The following is a 23,448-nucleotide window of genomic DNA, read 5'->3' on the forward strand; positions in this document are numbered from 1 at the left end:
AATTGAAATCATTGATTGAATACACGTTCCAATGTTGTTATAGTAATAATAATAATAATAATAATAATAATAATAATAATAATAATAATAATAATAACAATGATGATGATGATGATGATGATGATGATGATGATGATGATGATGATGATGATGATGATGATAATAATAATAATAATAATAACGATCGTTTATTCAACCTTTTTGCAGCATAAACTGAATTACAAGGCGGGTCATAAATTACGTACAAATATATCGGAATTATGACACATAAATATAACCGTTAATGTTAAGACGCATCACAATTCGCTATTTTTTTTTTTTATGACATTTTGCTATTTTTTTTTCGCTATTTTTGTTACCTGGATATGCGCTTTCATCGCTGAACAGCAAGTAACCATTTTCCTGTAAACCTAACAAAGAAGATGCGAGAAGGTAATGCACATTAAAACAGAGCTAAACAGTGCAAAATATCATCTTGGTTCTTGTTCCCGTTTTCCTGAATAACCTCTTTAGAAGGAACAAACTGGAAGGTTAACAACACATCCGGATTCAAATCCTAGCAGTATGCAGGATGTTTGTCCCATGAATCTAGTTTAATGGCCTTAACTCCCATGAGTCTCCTATAGCTCAGTGGTAGAGCATCCGAACTAGTAATCGCAAGGTCATAGGGTTGACTTTTCCCAGTATCCATGTGTCACTGAGTGAAAAACTGATACATGGAGTTGGATTTTCTCAAAGGATAATTTATCTTACGGATATCTTTCCTAAAGGGAAGGGCGCCCAATTTTGAAGAAACAAGGTTGTGAGAAAAGACAACATAATATTTTACTGATGGAGGTCCTTGTCCAGTAATTGGCTTCTTACCCGAATGACTTGCGTGTTATGCAAGAGGACGCGAGTGTAACAACACAGTTACAAAATGCTTGCAAATTATTCACCTGATCATCCCACACGGTGGATGGAACTGGCAAGTAAAAGAACGACGACGCCACTGCACCAGCTTCAAGGTAACACCTCAGTGCTGACGAATAATTTCCAGAATCTACAAAAAACGAAAACGGTATATTTCGGTATGTTACCGAGGAGCTGGAAATAAAGGTCGGGTTTCTAACATTGTTCAACCAAAATCTTCATTTAAGAAGTATATAACGAGCAGAGAGGAGAATTTGGAGAAATCGAGACATCCAAGATGGCAGCTGCAAAGAATCGATGACGTAATTTATTGGATAATGAGATTTAAACAGTTAATTAAACGAAATCCAATACTAAACTCTGACAGTCTACTTTTGTTGTTGTATTGTAATACTTAAAAGAGGAGGGAAACAGTACTGCATTTTCTGGAAATAAAAGTAACTGCATCATAATTGAAAAAATTGTATGTATACACTCGATTGCAATAACGTTGACACCTAAAAAGCATAAACCGTGAACGATGAGACGCAGTGGCTTTATGGGTATAAGTGTACTAAATTTATTTGCATAATTTTCTATTCTCGTGCGACGGTTGATGACCAAAATTAGTTGCACGTAGTTGGCCAACAAGGGCCAATTTGAGTGAAATAGAATTCGCGATTTGCCTAAGTTCAAAGCAGGCAATGAACTTAAGCAATATTTGGTAGAAAATAATTCAGAAGAATTAAGTCAGCACTGTATTTTTTATTGCAAAGAATGAGAATGCTAATTATTGAGTTATGGAAATGAGGTTATTGTTTAAACACAACCTGCAAATCCGTTGGGTCTCATCGTTCACGGTTTATGCTCTTTAGATGTCAACGTTTTTGCAATCGAGTGTAGTGTCGCGGTATATTCCTACGAGTACTGGTTGTCCCGTATTTTGACAATCCCACAGGGCGAGTCAAATTACAAACAACGAGTGAAAGAAAAAAAAAGCAGCAATACTACACACCAAAATATATAATAAGACTGAAAGACTGAAAGCAAGATGAACGCGCACGTTAGAAAACTGTTTTTTTTTTACCGTACGAATAACCACCAAACTTCTTTTACAGTACAAATAAACTAACTGATGTGTACAAATATCGCGTCATATTCTTACTCATTTCGCGCGATATTCGAACAGTACTAAGTGTGGTTGGATAATAAGGAATTTTACTAATTTTACTTTGATTTTTTCCATATAAATCCGAACATCCATAGTAACTTGCCACACAGATTATCAGTTTTTACCGCTACAACGACAGACTATTTCTATTTCAAATGGATAAGGAAACTGTGGTCAATCTTTACTTGTACTCACTCTTGCTCAAAAACAAAATTACAACAAAGAAAATATTAAAAGTAATAATTAGAGTACTGGCTGCCTGGAATAACCATAAGGACTAGCGAAGCCAGGCAGCCAGTTGACATCAGTATTAAATAGAAATAAAATACAGGTCAGCAAGAAAGCTGAAGAACAGTTAAATATGAATACAAAACAGTAATATAAGAAGAGCACACAATAGCTATGGCAACTAATAACAAGCTATATATTAAAATAAAGCAGAAAAAAGCATTAAGGTTTGGAAAGGTGACAAAACTAAACAAAAGACTGGTGCTGCGTCGGTGGGCAGTGGAAACGAATGTTTGGTTTTATCGACAGAGATGTTATTGATAAGGTAATTTGGCCCCCGTAAAGAGATTTGAGAGCTGACGTTTCGAGCATTAGCCCTTGGACAGAGCAAAACATTATTTCGCTGTCAAATTTAATCCACAGTCCCTGTTAATACTAACATCAGTTTTCTTGCCAGCTGCAACTCTTACCTTGATAAATGTCTCCTTGGGTTTGAAGCCAGGACACATTGTGATGCTGTACAGAGAGTGCATGATGGACAACTGCCGAGAGGGCCAAGCCAATGTGATCAAAATTAACATTACCAGAGCTGTGGATTAAACAGCAAAATTAGAAACAAAGTGGTGAAAACAAAGGTGTAGTTTTCAGCACGTAAAATAGTAAATCATGAAATAACATTTTCTTACCGAGTTTAAAATTAACCATCTTTTCTTTCTTTATAACCAAAGCGATTTAAAGTTAAAATATCATTAGATCTCGAGTTTTTTACGAGCGAGTACTAGTTACACGAGCAAGAACTGGACGATTTGTAAAGCCACCTTCGCATGCAGCGGTGTAAAACATTGGATACCGTCAAGTCATACAACAAGATTTTGAGGGCAACTTCAAGAAAACCGATTAAAGTCCACCATTGATTTTTTGGGTGCATCACTGAATACTGAGTGGATAGACGATTTCAAGGAAGTATGCAAATTCTTCTTAAATAAATTAGAACTGGACACGTCTTCATACGTCATCCTGTGATAAAGTAAATCCAAACGGTTGAAAATTTTGTAAAAGAGCAGAAAGAATTTTGATGCTCATCGAAGGTTTGAATACCAGTGTTTATTTTTTCATTTGTTTGTCTGTAGCTAGGCAAACCACAATGCCTTTAATGTCCTCCTCTTCGTTTCCAATCATCGGGCCTCTAGAGCCAGGACAAGGATCGGGAGGATCTTAGTTGCACAGATCAGATTCCTCAGTGAATCAGAGGACTTACTTTGTAATAGTTGTGGGCCAGAGATGACTGTGTGAGCTTGATATTTCTCTTTGGTTACCTGACCCATCAGCCTTTGAATTAGAAATAAATAAATAAATAAATAAACCAAGAGACTAGTACCTTAAAAAGTTAAATCAAATACAACCAACGTAGTCCCCTGCTGTCCGCCATTTTGCATATCGGGAAGAGCTTGGGGACAAGGTTGAATTGAATGCGCCATATAATGATAAACAAAACTTGAACATCCAATCAGCTATGAGGTTATATAGGCCATTTTCGCGATGACGTCATTTACTAAAACTACCAGAATCCTTCAGATTGTTGTTTTCTCTTGTATATTAGGGATATTGCTATCTAAACCTCAATGGGATTACAAAATTTAAGCAAGAAAGGAAAAACCAGGAGGATTCTGATAGTTGTAGTAAAATAAACGTCACCTTAGCTTAAAAAATTGGCAATAACTAGTTTATCAGCCGACATGCTTTCGAATCTACCGGGCATTAGAAGTATTTTTTGGTTAATTTTTTTTCCCATTAGTTGAACTTGTTACTGTTTAGTGTAGAAACAATTGTGATCAAATGAAAATCCAAATCCAAAGGACAAACTGAACATACCACAAAAAGTGAAAACAATAAAGCTCGTCATGTTAAGATAGCAATGAAAAATCTTTCTGTCAGGTACCAAAATGTTAATTTTGATTCATTATGAGCCACAAACCTTGCTAGAAGCATTACGTAGCCTCACTAAGCACGATATCAACAGAGTTAGTACAGTCTCCTCCTAAAAAGAGAAACGCATCCGTTGAAAGAAGTCCTCTATAGGCGAGTCTTTGTTTACACTTTTTGCCTCATTAACATAAGCTTATCACTATCTGATGACGCTAATAGAATAAAAACTCTGAATATTGAAAAGGGTATACCAGTTTCAGTTTTCACTGAAAATTTGAGCCCAATACATCGAATGGTTTCGGATAAATTCTCTTCTAAAAGCTCGAAATTTTACAGAGAATGTATGGCTCATTAACCTTTTTGCCACCCAGCAATCTCGCAGTTTTTGATGGCTGTTATTTTCTTCAATATTGCTTGCAAAGAGATCAAAATTGCACAAACTGCTCAACTTTACCCGCTCTTCCAACTTTTGCATTTAGTTTATATATAAGGCCACGGCTCCTATGAGTTAAGTTGTATGCTAATGAGGAAAAATGTAAACAATGACGTCAGCAAAGATTCGCCTATAGGTATTCTGTATTCCGCATTACAACGTTGACGCAAGCCACGTGTTTTTCACGTGCAATAAACCGACCATGATCCACTCTAAGGAAATAATATCTCGGATCACGTTTATCATGTTATGAACCAACACCTGAACAGTATTCAGGGGCATTGTGGCAACCCTTGGGTTTACAGTCAATTCACGTCACGTGCGACCGGTATTTTTGAAATTTGTAAGGAGTTTTGAAATTTATATGTCAGTTTTGAACATCACCGACGAGATTTCAGAGTTCCGGTAGAAATTTCCCTAGTTTATTGACGGTTTAAAGCTGTGAATTTTTCTTTACATTATAGCATTAAGTATTTCAAGAATAACAATTGTTTCCCAAGTATTTTGAATCTTTTTTTTCCGTTGATGCGTTTTTTTCGGAAAGATTTCTAGAGAAATGTTCAACATTCTATTCACATGTCGGACATTACAAGAGAAATTCGAATGTTCATTTAGTCTCGGAAATACTGGTCACGCGTGACGTGAATTGACTGTAATTCCTTTGGAGCTTGTCGGGTCATCTAAACCCTTCAAGTGCCAATACTGATCAGCACCTAACTTCTCCTCACAATATCACTGCTTGATTCAACATACAGGTCACAAGAATAGATCACTAAAGATAGAGCGGTTTCCAATTGAGTGTCGTAAAACCAAAACCAAAGTAATTACCCTGGCCAATCGCAACAGATGTAAACAAAACAATGAGCCAATCAGAATTCGCAGTAAATACATGTAACTGGCGCCAAGCGCGGGAAAACGCGTGCGGCAAAAACACGATTGGTTTTGGTTTGGATTCCCATTAGTCGAGAAAGTGGCGCGAGGTTTGTTAACCAATCACAGAGCGTAGTAATGCAAAACCAAAGCAAACGCGAAATTACTCTCGACACTCAATTGAAAACCGCTGTAACATGCACTGATTGGTAAACATATTCTCTCAACGAGTCCCATAAAAAAATGTAGAGAATAGTTGGGAGTATGTAGATATTGGCACTTGACGGATGCAAAGGAAGCGTATTTAGCTCACAAACGGTCCTGTTGAGTGGTATACTCGTTTTACGGAATCTTTTGGAAGTTTACACTGCTCGGTAAAAAGCCAACGTAAATCAACAAATAATGGCCTTGCTTGTAAAACAAAGTATATACCAGGAAACTAAAACAAAGTATACACCAGAAACTAACTTGTACCTTTATTCTTCGAACAAAATGGACGAGGTTTGTCCTGGAAAATAAAGCACAGTGTACGTCAAATTGACAAACGATATTAAAGAGATTTAGAATCGCGTTCACTGCAAACGACAAACGTGAAATTTGCGTTGACGTTTTCTACAAAAACCAGTACACAGATGAGAATAATGCAAAATACTTCTGACCTTTGATGCTACAGGAAACTAATCAATTTTACTAAGAAACTGAAAACAGCGACCAGCAAATGTAGGATAAACATGGTCAAGTGGTCATTTCTGCCGTTCACTTGACCGTAAACGTAATTCTAAATGTCTCTATTATCAAACGTTTGAAAAGATATGCAACACTTCAATTGGCAAATTACACGGTCTGTCCAGAGAACGACTAAACTGTAAAACAAACAAATAAAATAAAACATTGTACTGCTTGTCTGGTGATGAAGTGTACAAAATAAAACTCAGTGGTTCAAGTATGGCCTCCGTAGTCGTTTCGTTTCTATGTCCACACTATTTCTGTCTACCAAGATGTATTAACAGGGCTACCAGCAATAAGGATAAAAAAAATTAATTCCCCAACATTTCACTGACCACAAACCAGTAATCACTGAGCCACAAAAATTAGATCATTACGACACCATGTAGTGGCGAATTCAAGAAAAAAATTCCCTGAGTTCTGTTGACTGCGAGGTAGACATAAGGTTTTTATTCCCTGACTTCTCTCTGAACTAAAAAAAAAATCTGTTTTTCTCCAACTTTTCCCTAACCTTGAACACCCTGTTTATAAATAGGAACTGCAAACAATAGGCCATTTCCGAGTTGCTATGAACCTCACAATGAAAGCGAGGTTAAGTGCAAAACTTTTCATATGAAAATTAGTTTTGTTTGCATGTGAATGAAAACTAATTTTCATAACAAAAATTTCGCACTTAGCCTTGCTTTCATGATGAGGTTCAGAGCAACTTGGTAATGGTCTATTATAGAAACCCTGCAAGATGCTGGTTGGCCTGTGATGGACTTGCACCTCATCCAAGGCCCAGTACTTATAGACCCTTAGTACCCCTATGCTACAGGAACCGGGTTAAGCTTCACACCTCATGTGTCTCTAACCTTTGCCGGCTGAACTTAAAGATTAGAGAGTCTTGCAATCGCATACTTAATTTTAGTTTCCCTTGACAATGGCGCCAAGATGTCGTCGAAACGTAGGACTCTTTTATCGTTAGTTTTCGCCTGTATATGTGTAATAATAAAAATGATTGGAAAACATTGCCATTTCTTACAGTTTCAGTCCTTCTGAAGCCCGGGTTACCACAATTCCTTGACTACCATCGGCGGGTCTTTTCTGCTGTCCATTGTTGTTGCTAAATATCTTGAGAACTATAATGAAAAATATGATAATGATAAGGATGATGATGACACTTGTCTTAAAACAATACCTCTCAATAAACTTTCAGTATTGGTCTTGTATGGCTGAGGGATGTTTCCTTCGGCCTTCAGTCAAAAATTAGATAAGGCATCATCGTCGTTCCCCCTTTGTTTGGGCAAGTAACACGTTACCAATTATAATTCGATTTCAGATCGATTAAGGCTGAATTGCACCGTGAAAGCTGCTTCAGCTATGTAGTTGTATTAATTTTAGAAGCAAGAGGGTCAAGTGATGTATCAGTTTGTTTCATAAGAGTCTGAACGGGTGGCCTGTGAGAGAATACCTCATTATGAAAGCGAGATTTCGTGCATAGTTTTTATTATGAAAATTAGTTTCATTCATATGCAAACAAAACCAATTTTCAAATGGACCCCTTGCACTTAGCCTCGCTTTTATAATGAGGTTCAAATCAACTAGGACTAAGGGCCTATTCCCTGAAGGAGTGGTTTTGAATAAGGGAGTCAAATTAGTTGTACTATGTATGTATAAGTAAATAGTCCACAACAAACTGATTTCAAATACACTTAAAAAGATTTCCAGGCTTTCTGTTTGCAACTGATTACGGACGGTTACTCCTTTTGCTACTACGCATACGTTCTGCGCATCTCGCAATGGTCCGAGATAGTTGGGTTTTTATTGGTGGTGCTGCTAAAACAGAGATATTTTTGCGCGGTTTACAACTACGCGAGAAAAGCAGATCTTGGCAAGGGTTATTGGAATACAAAAAGAAAATTAGGGGTAACTACGCATTTTTAAGAGATAATCCAGCTTCAATTTGGGAAAAAATGCCATACACTGTTTTGTATTTTGACGCTTTTTAGAATTATTGTTGCTTTATTAACTCTAACAAATGCGTGGTTAGCCCAAATTTTCTTTTTGGATTCCAATAGCCCTTGCTAAGATCTGCTTTTTCCGCAAAGTCATAAACCGCACAAAAATACTTCAGTATTAGGAGGCACCGTCCTTAAGTTACGTACATAACTGCAATGATCTCTCATTTATTCATTACACTCAACAGAATGTCACTAACTGTTGTCTAGCTTATAAATTGACTTTGTCTTTTGTGTTCTTTAGCATTTCTGTTGTAAACGCATCTCGCCATGCAACTTCCCGCCAAACAAACACTTATTAGCAGTGTGGGATTACGTACGGACAGTCGGACGGACGTACGGAAGTGTCGCGCGCCTTCGGCGCGCGCGGACCTCCGCTATCAACAATGATTTATTCCTTTACTCACCACCATCCCAGAGACTCCTGGCCGGTTTCCTCCATCCCTGAGGCTTCGACAGATAGTAGCAGGTGGACGCCAATAAACTACTGAGCTACAAAATAATGCAACATCAAAATGCTACAGTTTTGAAGAAATTAGAATTAAACATATTGTTATAAAAGTAATAGAACTACACAAATGGAATCTTAAAACCTGTCATTTCAGAACTGTGGTTACAGGGAAGGTTAAATGTAATTTCCAGTAATAAATGTCCTGTGAGTGATATTCTTTTCTTCCTGCTGGAGGTAACTACATTGTAACAAACAAGGTCTTTTACTTTACGTTATGTATGGACCCGATGCAAAAATGGCTGACATTTTACTATTCTTTTGTTTGCATTCAAATTAGCCTCACTAGTCTTGTTCACGGTGAAATATTCTTTTGATTTTCGAACTCAAGAACGAGGTTAGTGAGGCTAATTTGAATGCAAACAAACGAATATTAAAATGTCAGCCATTTTTGCACAGGGTCTATGGATATATGGTCCCTGGATATGAAACGGTGATTGATCTTCGTTGTTTGTCAGTGTGTTCCCACGATACAGGATGGCTATATGTACCGTATCCATGGGTAAGCACGCCCAACATTTGAGTTATTAGAAGGATTAGAATCGCGTTCACGGCAAACGGCAAACGTGAGATTCGCATTTATGTTTTCTTGAAAAAAAAAAAAAGAAAAAAAAAAAAAGGTGCACAGGTGAAAACAGTGCAAAATTCTGACCTTAGATGCTAACGCAAAACTACTCAATATTACTCCGAAACTGAAAACAGCGAGCGGTAAATATAGGGTAAAAATGGTGATGTGGTCATTTCTGCCGTTTTTTCGTTTATTTCTCTCTTATAGTTGGACAAAGCTTTCGTGTGGTAACTGGTCTAATTGGGATACACTAAATAGAAAAGACTAAGCTTCGGTATACATTTCTTAAGCTTTCGAATTACATAATCAGACGACTAAGTCTATATACTAGAACTTACAGATCTGTAATCCAGTGTCTGCGCATTTTCATCAGGCCGTATCTCAGACAGGAATTCCCACTCCTTTCCATTTAAAAGAAATGCATTGACTTGTTCTTCAATATGGATATCGGCTGCAACTGGTCAAGGCAATCACAGGTTAGTAGTAAAATATGTATCATTCTCTGCGATCCTGTATCACCATAAATGGCAGCTAGTCTCCAGCTCACGACTGATTTAACCTCCATCGTGGAAATTTTCAAAATGCATTAATCATTCATAAGCCCATTGACCCATCAAATGGTCGATAAAACATCACTTGCAGTGGTTCTAAAACCCAATAAAACCTCCTCCTTATTAGTATGCGGTGTTTAATGTTTTTCTTGTATGCTAATTTCCAACGTTCACAAAAGGATCATTGTTATGAACTCTCTTGACACACGCTTTTCCAGGAATGTTTTGAAGCCGTTCAAAAAACTCACAGCACGTATTTTATCGGGTCTAAAACACTGCTGCTCATGTTTTAAACATTGCTTTACATTTTTCAGTCAAGACTTCGGTGCAACTAAAACTGAGTAGCTTTTCTCGAACACAAAATGTTCCAAGAAAACTTTACCTGATGTTTTCAATTTGCAATCCTAACCATCCACACTAAAATAACACTTGGTAACTGAGTACTAAGTAATTTCAAACAAAACTGAGCCAATATTTTGGGGTTTCCTTTGATTCCAACATGTCATTTAGCTATTTATAGTCTATCTCTACCTGCCGCAGTTTGCCACATATAAGACTTGACTCTGTTCATTAGCTCATCCGGTCTGTAAAAACAAGAAATACAAAGATTGGGCTTCGGTCATGTCTTTTAAAGATCACAAAAAGGTTCAGACAGTTTCGTAGTTATCAAAAACAACTTTTACCAAGTGACTTAACTTCGGCAATCTCATGAATTCACAAATTACAATATTTTACACTAACGAGTGTATTATTTACTTTTTAAAGAACAATTATTGTTTTTAAGATCTTTTGGATAGAGTTTGATCCTTAGATGTGAAAAACTTAGTTCATTAACATACATTCCTTTCGGGGAAATTCTGGGTTTCGTTATGATTATCAAGAAGTATTATTTTAGTTTTCATTTGTGTTCGTAGTGGTCTCAAAGCATGTGTTTTGTAAGGGTCAAGTTTCTAACACCTGGAAAACACTCCTGCTCACTTTTTATGACCAGTACCTTTTGCTTTGTGATTCGTGACAAATATCAAGCACAAGAAGTTCTTGGTGAATAGCAGCCTTCACTTTCTCCAGTGGACTACTCACTGCACCACGACCTGCTACTGTATTGACCATCCCAAGAGCATAGGAAAGAAGCTGAGAAGCTTTGTTATACTCCTGGGCAAAGATGGCGAAATATCCTTATTTTAGTATGAGTTCTGGATTTAATCCATTCAGCGCCAATCTCGTACCTAGAGCCCTCAGGCTCTTTGGCCAGAGGTTGGTCACCTGGCAACCAACCGCTGGCCAAAGAGCCTGATGACTCTGGGTACGAGATTGATTCAGCTCAGAATATTCTAGAGTTCAAAATGAGTTGAAAACGCTTCTCCAGTTAAATCTAGAGTGTACGGAAAAAGATGGCGGATGTACAATACCTTGCAAAACTAACACAACCAATAGGCACATTTAAAACCTTTTTTTTTTTGCGAAATTCGTCCCTGTACTAACAACATTGTGTATGCTAGGTTTGAAATTTCTAGGACTTTGCTGTGGGCTTTTATGAGCGTTTGAGGGTTTTCGTACGCTAAGAATTATGGGTAAATATACTAGTGGTCATCTTTTTCTATACGGTGGATTGGCCGCACAGTACCTTTCACCACTACTACCACTACCATTATTTGGGTGTTTAAAGGCCGATTAAGACGGTACAACTTTTGCTTACGACTGTCGCATGCGAATTCTAGGGTAAAAGTGAAGAACAGCTCACCTCCACCGACTGTCGGTCGTCTGTCGGTCGTCTGTCGGCCGACAGTCGACCGACAGTTTTTTTAATAGCGGTAACGATCTGTCAACCGACAGACGGCCAACTTTCGGTAATATGTCGGCCACTAATATGTCGGCGCGCGCTGCTCGCGTCATGCAAAAAATCGCACACAACTCTCGTCATACAACATTGCCTATACCTACGATTGTCGTAGGATTTTGAAACATGTTTTAAAATCCAACGACATGTTTGGTGACGTACGCGACAGTCGTAAGCGAGTTGTAGGTTTGATTTACACGAAACTATTCGTGTCGTAGGCCTGTCGTAAGCTATGCGACAAAGTCGTACCATGTAAATCGTCCTCAACAAAGAGAAACAAGACAGTATAACCACATAATTTTGACGATTTGGTTCGGATATTTTAGCCATTACCGGTACGTTTTCTGCGATGAACTCCGTGTTAACACTGTATGGTCACGTCCAATTTCAACTGACAGATTTGCAGTATTTTTTTTTGTTAACAAATTGATGCTATTTGGGTGACATTACATATTCGGATAGTACGTTAATTTTTGGTGAACTATTTCTGACATTGACTTTATTTCTATTACTTCGGACTTGATGATGGCGTCATGACGACTCCGAAACGTTGTTCGGTTTTATCATTTATTTTCACTTGCCTAAATTGATGCTTTGATTAAAAAAAATATTTACGATTCCTCACTCTAGAAACTGTGAGAAGACTGGTACGAGTAAAGGATTGTGGGATCGTTTGGGTAGACCGATGGACATGGCGCCGACGAATAAATGCATCTTTCGGTATTTATATTTTTCGGGGTAGCGTAACTTTTGTTAAATAGTTTTCACCTAAAAGAACATTTCCTATACAACTGACTGTCGAGAGATTCACTTGTGACACGTGCTGCGAGTTTTTTGAACGGCTTCAAAAACATTCCTGGAAAAGCGTGTGTCAAGAGAGTTTATAACAATGATGCTTTTGTGAACGTTGGAAATTAGCATACGAGAAAAACATTTAACACCGCATACTAATAAGGAGGAGGTTTTACCGGGTTTTAAAACCACTGCACGTGGTGTTTTATTGACCATTTGATAGGAAAATTTAATAAATTTTGAATTATCGGTACAATTTCAATCCGTCTAACCAAATGATCCCATAATCCTTCACTCGCACCAGGTTTCTCGTGGTTTCTGGAGTGGGGAATTTACAATAGGTGTTTTACTCATTTTGAAACTCTTTGGACAGCTTCACCTTTTATCACGTTTTGATTTTCCCGTTTTTTTTTTTTTGCAACAATATTTTTTTTTAAATAACGAGTTAAAGAACTCATCATCAAGATGTTTCCTTTGCTAACCAAACTAACATTACCTGAATAGCTGAACAGTGTAAGGCTTTGGAAAAAAGTATGTGCAGTGTGTCCTGTTGTTGAAGGTTCTTTATCTCCTCCAGATGACTCTTGTACAGTAAACATACAAATTCCTTTAAGAGAAATAAAAATTGATAAGGGGATTCTGGTGACTGATTGAATATGCAAAGCATTACAAAATTTAAATGCAGGTATACCTCTGACTGCCGTCTTCCTTTGTCAAGTTCGTGAAGCTGTTCTACAAGTGTGCTGATCTCACCAGGGTCAACGGTGTGCCGTAGTTTATCACAAAGGTATCCTTTCTTCAGCTCCAGGTTCTCTTGTTCTGTGGCAGCTTCAACAAAGCAAGACAACATACAATATTTAAGTTACTTCCAAAGTAAGTTACTTCTCAACAAAACATTTCGGGCCAAAAAAACCGTTTTACGTGCACCATTTATATTTTGTAGTAATTTTAAAAGCTAAAACATCGGAAACGTTACAAGAGTAAGAAACGCAAAATTAGGTAAGTTTACACAAAAAAACTCTTCACTGCTGATAGAAAATGGATTTGAAGATACTTCTTGGGCCAGAAAACTATCTGGGCGTTAAAGGGATAAACACACCCCTGGTAAAATTGATCAAAGTACAAAATCATTGTCTGGAGTCGTGTATAGATGAAACATTATGATCAGAGGGCAGATCTTGCCGTTGGCCTTAAAGGGGAAGTATAACAGGAATTTGGTGTTATATCAAAACCTCCAAAACGTTTTTTGTTTTAATCAACAGAAACCTATAATTGATTTGTTGTAAATTAACACCAGTTTACTAAGACTATTGATAAGTATCTCTGGCCACAGGTGGACCGGGTTACAATGGATTGCACCTTGAAAAACGTTAGGCTAACTGTTTTCAAGTTCTTGCGTTTTCGTTTCCCAAAATGCACCAGAGCAGGTCATGAGTTGTTCCTTTCAAGAATTCAGTTGATTTCTTTTTCTTGACGTTCTAGAGTTATGCTGTTACTAGGTGAAGGTGTTGTCGCACCATTTTCACGATAAAAGGTCAAAATCCGGTGATATTTCCCCTTTAAAGTAAGGGCTCTGCTATACATGTAGCTTATTTTATTGTACACTAGTTTTAGATAATTTACCCGCATTTTATTGTAATATGCGATTGCATAATTCTATACGGACGGAGATAAGTATTGTATTTGTATTTTATGGGTGTTCCCAGTTAGTAAACCTTGCTGGCAGCTAGAAGATACATCTAGAGACATGATTAAGTTATTGATTGATTGATCGCCTCGGATTGCTGATTGACATAATTATACACATGGATATATCAACAATTTCACCTTCTATGTGGAATTCTTTGTTTACAGAGGAATATGCAAGGAGTTGTTTTTGAGGTTGAGGTAAACCTGTCTGAGCCACATCCATAGCTTCTTCCTAAGTATTAAACAACAAACATCAAAACCTCTTATACAATAATTGACAGCCCGGGTTTTAGGCAAGACGCTTGCAAGTCACTTATGCCTCTCTTGAAGAGAGGCATAAGTGACTTTTCAGGTCGATATTTCATTTTGCTCGAAAGTGCCTGATATTTTGTACATGGCCTTCAATTTAGTCAAAGAACATTGCTCTGTGGTTTTTATTGTTGGTTTGCGATTAGTTTTAGAGAAAAACAGACCAAAACATAGCGGTGGTATCATTTCTTGTACTCAAGTAGAGAAAGAAACTCATCAGTGAAGTGTAAAAAATGACGCTTTGAATTTCGTTTGTCTCTGAGCAAGGTTTGACTCTTGTTTATGTTCAGTTAATTTTTCCTCCCAAATGAACGCTAATTTCCTTCTCAAAATTTTAGAAATTAAGGCAGTGCTGCCTGTTGAAGGAAACAAAATTCACATCGCATTGTTGTAGGCACTAATTCAGGCACGAAATTACACGTAAATTGGTTCAATCATTTGGTGATGTGTATAAAATAGCAGGAGAAGGTGAATTGCGGTGAATTTAATTGCTGATATCTGACATGCAGATGACAGAAATTCTCATCGCAGCAGCAGGCAAACTTGGTGATTTTCGAGGACCATTATCATCCAGTGCTGGACACAAGGTTAATTCAGTACCAAGTAAACCTGCGCAAATGACAGAAGGTTCACAACCACCAATGCTTCGCTTGAAATGGTTCGGTCTCGTACACAAAATAAATCAGTTGAGTGTCAGCATCTCTTCAACTGCTTTGAACCCTGACTATGATCGTTTTGTACTCACTCATTAAGTAACACCTGGGCCTTTATTGCTGTTAAGCGTAATGCCAGCCCTAAAGGAGGCTTTTATTCAAAGATGTCACCTCCATAACATGGACAACAAGTCCATTATGACCAATCTTATGACAGAGTATACACTGTACCTCTTCATCCAAGAAGATTCTTGCAGCAGAGTTCTTGGCAATCTCCCAACCATTCACAAGTTCACAATTACAACAAATCAGTCTAAAACGGAGAAAACATTGAAATTACCACATCAAGCAGCAATTAGCAATGTTATTCTACAATTTACATGTACCTCAAGAACTAAAATCCCAGAGAGCACAACAGTGGCCTTATAGTTAAATCCGTGACCAAATTGAGAGTAATTTCGTACGTTTTTACATTTAGAAAATCAATATCAGGTGAAGACTGCTATTGGCAAATGATTTTACATCATGGTGACTACTTTCAAAGAAACTACTGACATCTGTCAGAATTTGTCATCATACTTACTGGACAAATGATTTCAGAACTTTGAGCCTTGTGCTGTTTTTTACACCTGGAGCAGGAAAGCCTTCCTCAATTGGTACTGACTGCAAACAAAGCTAAAAAAAAAGAAAAGAAAAAACAAGTCTGTCATTAAATGAACACAAATTATGTCATGTTAGTTACATGTATGGTATGTCATGTCACGGATAGTTAGGAAGAGGAAACATGAATGTTGACTGATTGCTAGCTTGTTAATGATTGAATGATTGATTGACTGACTGACTGACTGATTGACTGACTGACTGACTGACTGACTGACTGACTGACTGACTGACTGACTGGTTGGTTGGTTGGTTAAATGAATGAATGGAAAAAAGAAAGAAAGAAACAGAGAAAGAAACACCAAACATGTAACCAATTACAGACAATTATTTGTCAATAAAGAAAGGAAGGAAGGAAGGAAGGAAGGAAGGAAGGAAGGAAGGAAGGAAGGAAGGAAGGAAGGAAGGAAGGAAGGAAGGAAGGAAGGAAGGAAGGAAGGAAGGAAGGAAGGAAGGAAGGAAGGAAGGAAGAACTAACGAACAAACGAATGGGTGTTTGATTTTAAATACATGTTAAGGTGCAGAGATGAATAATCAATTATTATTTCTTTTGTTTATTCCTCAAAGCCCTGTAGCCAAGCAAGAATTTTAATATAATTATCGAAACTGGTCTGTTGTATGAACAAAACTTAATAATTTTTAATGGCTACAATGTAGATGGCTTGATGGCAAAGTGGACCATCACTTACAGAGAAAATCATTTCCAGCTGATTCTGAGTGCACTTTTCCAGTGACAACAAAAATCCAGGATTTGTGGGTCTCCCTTCCAGGACATCCCTGATGACATTACACACTAGCACTTGCCAATCTACACCAATGCTAATGGCCGCCTCAACGTCGTCACTCATTCTCCGACTTGGCGTTTTAAGTTCTGCAACTAAGCTTTCCCTGTACTCCAAAGGGAGTTCAAATGTAACATTGTCTTCCAAGAGCAGTGGAATAATATCCTATTTGAATAGAGAAAGAGTAAGATTTAGTAATGGCCTGGAAAAGAAATTACACTAAAAGGTCACTGACGTTCCAGTTACTCAAAAATTGTGCATCAAAGAACACAGATGACAAAATTTGACACGGCAGTTTATTTTCGCAGCCAAAGTGAGACCTGTTTATGAACAAAACAGTGTTCTCAATGCCTGGTCTGAGCTGAAGTAATCATTTTCCATTCCATTTACTTTTCAGCCTATCTTAAGAGACCCAGGGACACTGAGAGAGTGGCATGGGAGCGTCAACATGGACAAAAACATTCTGGTAAAGAAAAGCCAAGTGATTAATTAGAACTCCAATAATAGTGTGTTTTTACTTTCCCTTGCCCTGGCCAATTATCTGCCACTGGGTCTCTTCAATTTACATGTAGTGCTGAGCCTTTTTCAAGAAGTGTTCAAATCCAATAACTGCCCACCCTCATCTCAAAAGAGCCCCTAAACTGAAATGTGAAATGAGATGATACAGTAAGTACCCATACAGGATAGCAACATTGAAGCTAATTTGGGCTAAAATTATGGCTACTTTTAATTGTTTTTCATATTGCTACAGTGTACATATCTTGACTGTTTTATTAATTAGTTGTTGTTCCTTTTAAATTCCTTTTATAGGTTTTTAAATTCTCAGATATTTAGGCTAAATTTAAAAGAAGCACTCTGGCAGTCTTAAGAGTCCCTAATAAAAATAGTTCTCTCCAGTAAGTCCTCATCCTTGAGCACCAAAAATGAAATTTTTGATTTCCAATGAAATAGATGACACAGAACCTCAAAGCTGGTAACATGTTCATTGGCAAACTCAGTGAGCTACATTTGTATAGCATAGTTCAATCACCAGAATGCAAAATAATAATGGTCTATTATGAAATGTGCACTATTGCAGGAAGTATTTATATGTAGGTAGTTGCCACCACCATTTGCATAATTATTGTGTACAATGACCTTATATCCAGATTGCCTGCACTGTTCCAGTCTCATAGTCAAGGAAGGTTTGCTGGCCTCAAGCGGTCCACTTGTAGGGGATGGACGAATTCCTGTTAGACCACAGCAAGCCATATAGTAGCCACACAACTTAGCTTCATTGACAGTGTAAAATGAAGACTGGGAACACTTAAAATGGAATGAAATACAAATCAATTATAAAAAAGTCTACAGTAGCAAAGAAAATCAAGAGGTTCCATGTAATTGCTATGAAGTTTCATACACGTATAAAGTTTGTAAAGCTGTGATTTAATAAAAGGCACTACAAGGTCTAGCAAAAGAGAAATAAAAGAAATATGGAAAGAAAGAACATAGCCTAAGCAAGCAATTTGGAAGACTAGTTTAAAACTGCCAGCTACATCTGTACATATTGGGTCAAGGCGTTTGATATTAACAGTAAAATACCTGTGCATTCTTACAACTCTCAAACATTTTCATAGCTTGTTGGAACTTTTCTTGGTAGAAGTAAAGAGTTCCTAAATCAAAGGAAACCTGAAACAGACAGTTGAAATCTCTGGTGAGACTCAAATGATGCATTGGGTACAGCAGGGAAGGAACAGTGGTAATTTTTATGTTGCTGTTGACTTGATTTTTCTTTGTACACACAATCGCCTAAGGCTCATGTGTATACTAAGAAAAATCAGGTCACTCGTGGGATATTTCATGGTATACCACTCGAAAGCATTGCATAACTTAAGTATTTATTGCTCAATACAGTACAAGAACATGTACATTATTCTGTACAGTGCACCTGAGCAATAATGTCATCCTTCTTCACTTTGAAAACCTCCTCAGCAGTGGATGTCTCCATAGTTTCAAGATCTTTGGCCCCATTACTACATTCACCAGAACCATTCTTAGGATCAGCCTCAGGCTCCACTTTGTCTTTATCATCTGTACCGTCAACTTCCATACTTTGTGAAGGGTCATTATTCATTGGTTCAGCATCATCCTCAGTCTTTTCTTTTTCTGACTGTTCTTTCTTTTTAGGTTTAGAGAGTAAGGTTGCTGTGGGAAGGAGCATGTCCTCTGTCACTTTCAGTGCTTGGTTGAGAATGTGGATGGCTGTGGGAAGTTGTTCTTGAAGCTGTCAAATGATGATGATGTCAGAAAAACATCACAGTCAGTCTACAACATGTATGACTGGGTCAGTATTTTTTAAATTTGAACATCACCAGCAAGATTTTGGAGAAATTTCTCTAGTTTACGTATTGATGGTATAAAGCTATGACTTTTTTCTTTTCATTACAGCATTAAATATTTCAAAAATAACAACACTGTTTCCCAAGTATTTATTTTCAGTTAAGGCATCTTTTTGGAAAGATAAATTTCCAGAGAAAAACTTCAAGATTCCATTCACATGCCAGACAATACAAAAGGAAATAATAATCATTTCATTCCCGAAATACTGGTCATGTGTGGCATGGATTGACTGTTAGGGCAGGGTCATAGGAAACATTGTGGTTAGTGAACTACACTGTAATTACTTTTTTGGCTTACCTTTCTTAAGATATTCTCATTTGCAAAGTTCTCAGCTGTGACACTAAAAAATGTTTTGAAACAATAAGAAAATGAAAACTAGTATAATTCATCATCATTACTTGTAAACAAAATAATTAATACAGTCGAACCTCAATTATCCCCACTTGTTGGGACTTGAGTAAATAGACAACTGGGGATCAATCTTCAAATTTGACACATTTTATTTTTCTTACCCATTGTTAGTAGATTTGACAACATTTGGAAGGAAATGTTGAGACAAGGTTCTGATCACCCTAACAAAAAAAAAAAAATTAAAAGGCACTTGAGGGAAACCATGTACATGTTGAAAATGTGACCATTAAGGTTACAATCATTAAGGCTACAAATAGTATTATTACTAAACAATCAAACATAAAATATTTTAATAATTTGCTGTAAATTTAATTTAGCAAACTATAAAAATATTTGTTTATCAAATAAAGTACGCTATAATTAAAAGTAATTATTGAAAGTCAATTTTGCCTTACCAGCACATAGTTCAAACACCTAAATAAATAAAAGAGGTCATACCATCTGTAATATATGATGAGTGTCATGGCAGTTTTTCTATCAAGATTACTCATGTCTATATCACTTTGCAGCATCTACAACAAAAGTGGCAAAAAAATAATCTCTTAACAAATACACTGTAACTCTTTGGTGCTTTCAAGAATGAATGGTTAAAATGTTTAAAACAGATAAATGAATATAACATAAATGAAATGCATGTTTGAAATGTATTTCTTAAGGCCGATTAAGAAGGTACAACTTTTGCTTACGACTGTCGCATGCGGCTTCTAGAGGGCTCGCTGCTCGCGTCATGTAAAAAATCGCACAAAACTCTCGTCATCCAACATTGCCTAGACCTATGATTGTCGTAGGATTTTAAAATCCTACGACATTTTTTTGTGACGTACACAACAGTCATAAGCGAGTTGTAGGTTTGATTTACACAAAACAATTCATGTCTTAGGCCTGTCATAAACTTGTTGCATGCGACAAAGTTGTACTGTGTACTGTTTTAAAACGTACCCCTTCTAATGATGGTGCCATTTTTATTAATTCCCCAAGGAGAATGTTCTGCCATTGGAGAGACAGGCTGAAAATAAAATAACGTTTAAAATCATTCACAAAGTCAACCTTCCTACAATAACATTGCTATATACAACTGGCCCTCTTGAGTGACTAAATCCACACAACTGTACACGTCCATAATGGTGACTGCATGGAATTTACTTCATTTTTTTCAGTAAAATCACACTGCGTTAATTAATTGACACCCTTCTTATCAGTCAACAGACCAATGTCTTTGCTTACTTGTAAATGATGGCTTCAGCATTAATTTTTACTCTTTAACTTATATCTGAGTAAAGTTGGAATAGGATCCTAAGTGGCCCACACTGTGAGAAGTTAGCCTGGTTTCTGTAGCATGAAGGGTTACTGCCAACAGTATGTCGCTAACCTATGTTAGTATGTCACCCTCCAGTCTTCTGACTGAAAGTCCATTTTCAAGATAGTCTGATGTGCTAACCACAAAGTTAATAAAACCACTGCACCAAGCTCCACCTTTACCTATTTAATCTAAGGGTGCGTTTGATTGACCCTATTCCGGAATAGGGATACATGCACCTACAATGATGATAAGAAATCCCCCACAAGAGGTTTTTGGAGTTACTGGAGTACAAAATGGCTCTTAAATTATTGTGTATCAGTGAACGTTTGCAGAAATGTCTTTCCAAACTTACTCAAAAAGAGAAATCTCAATCCCTCTCCCTCAATCAATATGATAATCTCATCCCATCTCAACAAGATAGTACTTTATGGCAAGTGGGCATTTCTCATAATGCTCTGTCTGAATACAGTATCTTGCCTAAACCTCTCCCATAATTTCACAAATTTAGTTTTTTGGGACATCATCACTTATAAGGACTCTATTTGGGGTTACCTCAGAAAAGGCGCATGGGTTCTGGTTCAACAGGGTGAATGAATGATAATAGAACATGAGATGGCAAGGAAGAGAAACAAGAGGAAATGGCTTCCTACATTTTTAATATGCACCATTTGAAGGGGTGCCTGGAAAAAAGCCTTACGTGATTTCTGATAAATTGTTAGATACTCCTTCCAAATTTCATTATATTCGCTTGTGAAACAAAAGGAGAATTTGATCTTACATCAAAAGTCACTTAGGGCCTTTAATTCCACTCACCCCTTCATTTGGAAAGACTCAAACATAGTAAAACTAAAAGTACAATATTATAGAGGTCTTCAAAATGATATAATGCAAGGTACATGTACATATCAGTGGGTAGCTGTCCTTATGGATGGTGTATGTACATTGTTAACACATCGCTTGTTAGACTGAATAAATCATCTGTAAAATCTGTCAAACTGACTGAACCATACTTCTCTTCGAAGACTTCCAGATTCCATTGCAGATGTGTGGCAACCCTTAATGCTAAGTAGCAAAGACGTTGTGCTCTTTTGTTATCATTAGGTGGAGTTTCTGAAGCTGCATTCTGAAACAGCCAAAGAAAATTCCTTTAAATCACTCTGATTCAATAATATTATTATAGTTTGGTCTGTCATTTGGTGACACATTATAATTAGAGGAAAAATGCTCAAAGGTGACAGTCAGTATTTTAACTTAAACTGTAATGCTGTTACCAAGCAGTACAGTTACAGCTGTACCTAACCTATTACAGTGCCAACATAATATGCTTTAATATACTTTGAACATTAATTTAACACATGTCAGTTTTTGCTGTTTTGAGAGAATTACCTGTACTATCAATCTCAATGCCAAAATGGTAGTCAAATAGATTTGCCAGCTTGTTGTGACTACCAAAAATCAAGCACTTGTTTTTTTCTTTTTTTTAGTTAGTTTGTTTGTAGCCATGTCTGAATTTCAGCTTAATCGCCATTTAACCTTGATTGTAGATCTATTGGATCACTTGTACTTGAAAAGCATGACTGGTGTCATAAAGGCGGACATTCTTGGGATAGAGTATAGCCTGGAACATGCAGGAAGGCCATTTATATACAATAAGAACAGAAGAGGTCCTAAGATTGATCCCCGTGGAATACTCTAAATGGGGCAGTGCCGTAGTACTCTGACATGCATATACATGTAATATGGCTGCTGACCAATAAATATTGAAAGTTCTCTAAATCAAAATGTTATTTAAATACATCAAATAATCGTCACCTAAAATCTTCTTACCACATTATTATTGAACAGCCCAGAACGTTCCAGGAACTGAATAATCAGTTGGGTAGCAGATGGTTCTGTAATTAAAACCAAGTGTTACTGCATTGCTAGATTTATAACCCTTAGAACTGAACCTCTAGCCAAATTTGTCTAACCTGTGATCAGAGTTTTTGTTGTTGTTACTGAAGAGAGATCGGGGAGAAAATAAAACACATTGTGAAATTTATATCATTAACCAGCTAGTCAACAGTGACATTGTTACATTGCATTTTTTAGGTTGGAAAGAATGTACACAAGACGCATTTCAACAACCCCTGCTAAGATATGTTTTATTTCGTGCACAGTCATAAGTTGTTCAAAAATACCAATCTATTTAAGGATGGTGCCTACTTTTGTTACTGCACATACATTCTGCGCATCTTGAGATACTCGGGTTTCCTATGAGTGGCGCCTACTAATAGTAAATACAGGACTATTTTTGCACGGTTTAAAACTCTGCGGAGAAAGCAGAACTTTCAGTCTTCAAAAAGAAAATTGGGGATAACCATGCAATTTTCAGAGATAATAAAGGTTCAATTTGGAAAAAAAACGCCATACATTGCTTTGTATTTTACTGCTTTTTAGAATAATTGTTGCTTATTTATATAAAAATGTGTGGTTACCCCCAATTTTCTTTTTGGATTCCCAAAGAGGAGGCCTTAAGGAATGGGCCTTTCCGGAAATCTTTCTCCGGAAAAACAACAATGAATATGTCTGAAACCTGCATTTGTATCCTCCAAGTGTTTCTTCAATACTTCTCCGTTTGTATCAAATAAGAACTCGAACCACGACACAGCAGTTTTCTGAGCTGGTTTATCATTGCCGTTCATAAGCGCCATTTTGATTGTGCCGGCGCTCAATCAGCAACTTGGCTAGCGGCTTTTGTATCAACGATCAATGCTTCCTATTT

General features: G+C 37.1%; 1 protein-coding gene across 2 annotated transcripts in view; it reads right to left on the reverse strand.

Moving 5' to 3' along the window:
* Positions 1-23,420, reverse strand: part of LOC146478051 (integrator complex subunit 8-like) — a 50,832-nt gene extending 27,412 nt beyond the window's left edge. For both annotated transcript variants that reach the window (XM_085112765.1, XM_085112767.1), the window contains exons 1-27: positions 23,260-23,420; positions 22,512-22,576; positions 21,695-21,807; positions 20,324-20,390; positions 19,823-19,896; positions 19,486-19,545; positions 19,271-19,313; positions 18,522-18,857; positions 18,176-18,262; positions 17,732-17,899; positions 16,502-16,759; positions 15,736-15,827; positions 15,384-15,465; positions 14,329-14,422; positions 13,193-13,329; positions 12,998-13,108; positions 10,867-11,024; positions 10,404-10,456; positions 9,660-9,778; positions 8,653-8,737; positions 7,270-7,366; positions 5,994-6,027; positions 4,266-4,328; positions 3,549-3,619; positions 2,761-2,879; positions 939-1,042; positions 360-410 (exon numbers count right to left, since the gene is read on the reverse strand). In XM_085112765.1, coding sequence (XP_084968891.1) covers positions 360-410; positions 939-1,042; positions 2,761-2,879; positions 3,549-3,619; positions 4,266-4,328; positions 5,994-6,027; positions 7,270-7,366; positions 8,653-8,737; positions 9,660-9,778; positions 10,404-10,456; positions 10,867-11,024; positions 12,998-13,108; positions 13,193-13,329; positions 14,329-14,422; positions 15,384-15,465; positions 15,736-15,827; positions 16,502-16,759; positions 17,732-17,899; positions 18,176-18,262; positions 18,522-18,857; positions 19,271-19,313; positions 19,486-19,545; positions 19,823-19,896; positions 20,324-20,390; positions 21,695-21,807; positions 22,512-22,576; positions 23,260-23,377 — 2,859 coding nt within the window. In that variant the 5' untranslated portion in view covers positions 23,378-23,420. The remainder of the gene's footprint in view (positions 1-359; positions 411-938; positions 1,043-2,760; positions 2,880-3,548; positions 3,620-4,265; positions 4,329-5,993; positions 6,028-7,269; positions 7,367-8,652; positions 8,738-9,659; positions 9,779-10,403; positions 10,457-10,866; positions 11,025-12,997; positions 13,109-13,192; positions 13,330-14,328; positions 14,423-15,383; positions 15,466-15,735; positions 15,828-16,501; positions 16,760-17,731; positions 17,900-18,175; positions 18,263-18,521; positions 18,858-19,270; positions 19,314-19,485; positions 19,546-19,822; positions 19,897-20,323; positions 20,391-21,694; positions 21,808-22,511; positions 22,577-23,259) is intronic.
* Between the last annotated feature and the right edge of the window lie 28 nt (positions 23,421-23,448).

Source organism: Pavona decussata, unplaced genomic scaffold (genome assembly GCF_977016875.1).
Source record: "Pavona decussata unplaced genomic scaffold, jaPavDecu1.1 SCAFFOLD_67, whole genome shotgun sequence".
NCBI classification, from domain to species: Eukaryota; Metazoa; Cnidaria; class Anthozoa; order Scleractinia; family Agariciidae; genus Pavona; species Pavona decussata.